General features: G+C 34.7%; 1 protein-coding gene across 1 annotated transcript in view; it reads left to right on the forward strand.

Annotated features, from left to right (window-relative positions):
- Positions 1-5,643, forward strand: part of LOC107704169 (zinc finger SWIM domain-containing protein 6) — an 85,592-nt gene that overhangs the window by 49,060 nt on the left and 30,889 nt on the right. Inside the window, exon 2 of the mRNA XM_016507044.1 lies at positions 2,393-2,749. Coding sequence (XP_016362530.1) covers positions 2,393-2,749 — 357 coding nt within the window. The remainder of the gene's footprint in view (positions 1-2,392; positions 2,750-5,643) is intronic.

Raw genomic sequence — 5,643 nt, forward strand, 5'->3', positions numbered from 1 at the left:
CTACCATTACATATAACAAAACAAAAACCATATATATATATATATATATATATATATATATATATAATTTAATTTATTATTTAATATAATATGTATTCTTATATATATCTTATATGTATTTTCTAATTATTTAGATTTATATATATATATATATATGTGTGTGTGTGTGTGTGTTATAATTTTTTACAATATAATATATTTTTTTCTTCTTTTAATACTATTGTTATTTATTTATTTAATTTTTTAATTTTGTGATGTAAGGTGACCCAGAACGGTGCGTCGTCTGTTAATGCAGCGATTCACAACATCGGCGCCCGCGTGCTCCAGATTGAGTTGGGTCATGATGAATAGCAGAATCTCTCCTGTGTTTGTTTATATTGGCTTCCAAATCTGCGCTTGCTTTCATTATTACCTTCCCCGTCCTCGGGGAGCATTTTAGAGAAAAATAATTTTGATTATGAAGCTCGCTGCTGAGCTTGTCGTCTGAGAGTTTAAGTGTTTGTGTCTGGTGATGAACAGAGCACTGTAAGTGGCCACCTTGAGACCGCCTGCGTAATTAGTTGATTTGCGGCGTGATATACGAAACATCGCTGCTTTTGTTTGCATCCCGTGCAGATGAATAGAAGCTCTGTTTCCTGAGGCAGAGGGTGGTTTGCGTTGAGGAATCCCCCCTAAAGACGTCTAGACGTGCGTGTCACGTGTTTATTTAGGATCAGACCGTCTTAAACGCTAACCGGGGTTTGACGATGCGGCACGTCTAAAGCGAGTAGTCAGCACACTAGGTGGGTGTATTAGCCTCGTCTTTTTGTTTCCACACAAACCTGCACATGACCGGTGCAAACAGAGGATAAAACGGCGTCTTACGTAAGTGTTGTTGGCGAAAACTTGGATTAGAGCGCCGTCGGCCACTTCCTCTGTGTTTGGCCTTCTGTAAAGGCTTTTCTTGAACTCTGTTTCGAAATCGCTTCTGGCGTCTTCTTTCTCCACATCCTACAAGCAAAAGCTTTTCTCAAGTGATCAAATATATTTAGCGTTGTGGACACTGCTGGGTCAGCACTTTGGGAAAGGAAGTGAAACTTGAACATTCATTCTTTTTCTCTTGTACCAATAGTGGGCTGTTCCCACCGCTAACAGGATATGTGCTGTTTAAGGGTGAGGAGGCTTTTTACCCTTTAGACAAGAGCTCATTTGAACGCGAGGCGCAGACCATTAAATATAAGTAGTTTATGATTTTATTTTCTTGCAGGTTGGTGGTTTTGATATGTATGTGTACTAGGGAAGCGAGTATATAGTAGGATAGTCACAATACTAAAATTGTAGTAGTTAATACCAACAACAGTAATATGTAGAACACACTTCTTTATGTAAAAAGTTAATTACATTTTTAAATATATGTAATAAATAAATATTTGTATTAAATAAGTCCTGCCTTTGTAGTGGCACACGCCAGTCACCGAGCAGCTCCGCCCACATTGCCCACCCCAACACGCACACACACACACACACACGTATACAGACATCTGTTCACCAACAGCAGACGGAAACTTCCTCATCCTCTCTCCCTCTTTACAGTGTGCCTGTATCCATTTTCACTTTATTATAACATTTAATGTTGAAATTATTTATTAGCCATTATGTACTTTGAATACTTGAGCAATTTAAAGAGAGATTTGAAGTTTGATGGTTGCTAAAGTCTTCCAGTGGGTTGCTAGGTGGCTGATTATCAGCCAGATTGGTAGATAGTTGGAGTTTTTTCAGATTCTGATTTTTGAAATGTTCATGAATTCATTTGTGTCAGTGGGATTTATTTAGTTTTTATTTAGTTTTTAAATATATATATTTTTATTTTTATTTAAGAATTCATTTTAGATTTTAGATTTTATGTGTTCATTTTTTATTTGTGTTTTTAATTTTTTAATTCTTTTTTTATTTTAAAAAATATTATTTATTTTATTACTTTTTATAAGTTTTTTTGTTTTTTAAAAATTCATTTTATATGTATTTTTAAATGTTATTTATTTAATTTTATTTTTAAGTGTTAATTTTTTTCTTTTGCCTTTTAGTTTTTAAATTCATTTTATAAGTATATTTATTTAAATATTTATTTTGTTTATAATTCATTTATTTTTTTTAAATAATTGATTTTTTCTGTTTATTTATTTGTTTGTTTTTGTTTGTTTGATAATCCACTAGACTAGAGGAAAACTGATCAGTTTGGAAAAATAAAGCCTGATCATTTAAAATGCAGAGTTTGCTAAGTGTATCATCAAAGTTTTTGGAGAAAATATAGTCAGAAAACATTTATGGAACTTTTTGGACTGTCCGATCAGTTGAAAAATATAGCATACACCGTATCCAAAATATTAACTCTTTCTCTCTCTCTGTCTCTCAGGTTTCCATTTGAGCGGCACAGTAACAGAACCGGCCACACCGTCAGAACCTGAGATAGTGTGCAGCGTAGCCATTAGCTTCGACCGCTGCAAGATCACCTCCGTAACGTGCGGCTGTGGAAACAAGGACATCTTCTACTGCGCCCATGTGGTGGCGCTGTCCCTGTACCGCGTACGGCGGCCCGAACAGGTCAAACTTCACCTCCCCATCTCAGAGACTCTATTCCAGATGAACAGGGACCAGTTGCAGAAGTTTGTGCAGTATCTCATCACCGTCCACCACACGGAAGTGCTGCCCACGGCCCAGAAACTGGCCGACGAGATTCTCTCGCAGAACTCCGAGATCAATCAAGTGCACGGTGAGCGCTTGAAGCACCCTCGATATCAAGAGCATTACTGCTTGACATTCCTACTGTCTAACAAAGCTAACTACCACAACTAGGCTAAACTGGTTGTCTTTTGTAGTTATGTAGTTTCTATAATATAATATGTGACCCTGGACCACAAAACCAGTCTTAAGTCGCTGGGGTATATTTGTAGCAATAGCCAAAAATACATTGTATGGGTAAAAAAAAAATAGATTTTTCTGTTATGCCAAAAATCATTAGGATATTAAGTAAAGATCATGTTCTATGAAGATATTTTGTAAATTTCCTACCGTAAATATATCAAAACTTAATTTTTGATTAGTAATATGCATTGCTAAGAACTTCATTTGGACAACTTTAAAGGCGATTTTCTCAATATTTTGATTTTTTTTGCACCCTCAGATTCCAGATTTTCAAATAGTTGTATCTCGGCCAAATATGTCCTATCCTAACAAACCATACATCAATGGAAAGCTTATTTATTTGCTTGACCCTTGACCCTTAATTGACCCTTATGACTGGTTTTGTGGTCCGGGGTCACATATAATATAACATAATATAATTTACACAAATGTTTTTGTTTTTTTTTGTATTTTATAAAATAAATATTAAAAATAAATAAATATATAAAAATGTATCCTTTTTATGTATTGATTTATTTTTGTTATGTTGAGTTTAAAATAGATTGTCTGTATTTTGTTTGTTTTGTTATAATGGCAGAGAGGCCATATTCTGAATTTTTAGCACATTTTTTATTCTTAAGATAATTCTATTCCTTATTTATAATTTTTATACAATTTTTATTTTTATTATTCTTTTAATATTATTCATAATAATATTTTTTATTTATTTCATACCCTGAAATGGTGTAGGAATTACTATGAAACGATTTCCACAATTCAATTACAACAACAAATAATTAAAAAATAATTACAAAGAAACGGCGAGTAACACTAGAATTAAACGTGAAATTTTGAAGTAGAAGGACAGAAATGGTATTTTCTTGTAAAATGCACTCCAGTAGTATTTGTTTTATTTACAACTTTTGAAAAATCTTTTTTTTAAAGTGTAGTTTTATATTTATTTTTGTTAAATAAAGATACAAATAAATAAAATACAGAATTTATAATTTATCTTTTTTTTTTTACTTTTTTTTTATTATTTAGAATTTAATATAGATTGTCTGTTTTTTAATAACAACATTCTTTATTTTGTAGCTTTTTTTATTCTTGAGGTAATTCTTTTCCAAATTTATCATTTTTAATACATTTTTGCTTTTATTATTCATTATTTATTATTAATAATTCATTACATTTATATAGCGCTTTTCTAGGCACTCAAAGCGCTTTACATTGTCAGGGGGTATCTCCTCATCCACCACCAGTGTGCAGCATCCACCTGGATGATTATTATTATTACTATTATTATTATTATTATTTAGTTTAATTTTTTTACTTCAACAATTTATTGATTTATTTTACATAAATAATTTCCCATCCCCTCTTTCTGATCCTTCAAATTAAACCAGCTGTTTTTTCTACTGCACCTTTAAGATTTCTGTATATTAATGACCTTTGATTATCCAGTTTTCCATCTCAACAGCACTGACTTATGGGTCGCCTGCAAATATGGTCCGTAATATTAATTAGCTCCTAAATGTGGATCACAAACATGAAGATATCGTTTTAAAGGGTTAGTTCACCCAAAAAATGAAAATTAGCTTGTGTTTTACTATCCCTAGAGGCATCCTAGGTGTATATGACATTCTTCTTTCAGACGAATCCAGTCAGAGTTATATTAAAAATTGTCCTGGCTATTCCAAGCTCTATCATTGCAGTCAATGCAGTCTGTTGCAGTTGAACAGTCCACAAGTCGTCAAATAAAGCGCGTGCATTCATAATAAAATGACGGCTCCCGGGGATGAATAAAGGCCCCCTGTAGCGAATCCATGTGTTTTTGTAAGAAAAATATCCATATTTCAAATGTAATAAACACTTTTGTCTCACTTCTGCTGACTGTCATTCACTGAAGCAGTTCCGGCGGATGGCGTAAGACGTGCGGCGTTGCGTGATTAGTGACGAATGCGGCGAGAGAACAAAACAAAACGGCGGTGACGAATTAGAAGTACAAACCGCGGATTTTCAAAGAAAAATGTCGGAGGATTTCGATATAAACCAAGAGGAGACTGGTTTTCCTTTGCTAAAGTAAGGAAACTTTGCTTCCTTTGCTCCTATTAAGCAAACTCGCGAGACTAGCATATCTCAGAGGCGCGCGCGCTGCGCATACGTGCTGCGTCATCCGCCGGAACGGCTTCCGCATATGACAGATAACTGAAGTGAGAGAAAAGTGTTTATTATGTTTGAAATATGGATATTTTTCTTTAAAAAGCACATGGATTCGCTACAGTGGGCCTTTATTCACCCCCCGGAGCCGTCTGCGGCACGTTTTATGAATGCGCGAGCTTTATTTGATGTGTTTTACTTACCCTCGGCATTTTTGGGTGAACTAACCCTTTAAGGCTTCGCTTCAATAGATCCCCTGAACTTGAAAATATCAAACAAAATCCTAATTTCCATAATGGAACCCTTTAAAAAAATGAGTTGGCTGATATTGTAAAGCACATGCACATTAGCATTAGCACTGTTTCTAGGCTCTGCCGCGGCCTGGAGCTGTTGGAATGAGTATTATGGTCCCAGAACCTGATGACATAAATCTAAAGGGAATGAAAGACTCTTCTAGTCTCTCTTATCGTTTCGGCATTAGGCACAATGGTCATATTATATTTCACTTTTGTCGGGAAGGGGAAATCTAAAGCGGATGTGCCAGTTATAGGGGGGAAAAAGCATCAGCAAAAAGCACATTGCAGAACGGGGGGGGGGGGAGGT

The sequence above is a fragment of the Sinocyclocheilus anshuiensis genome, unplaced genomic scaffold, assembly GCF_001515605.1.
Source record: "Sinocyclocheilus anshuiensis isolate Anshui unplaced genomic scaffold, SAMN03320099.WGS_v1.1 scaffold690, whole genome shotgun sequence".
NCBI classification, from domain to species: Eukaryota; Metazoa; Chordata; class Actinopteri; order Cypriniformes; family Cyprinidae; genus Sinocyclocheilus; species Sinocyclocheilus anshuiensis.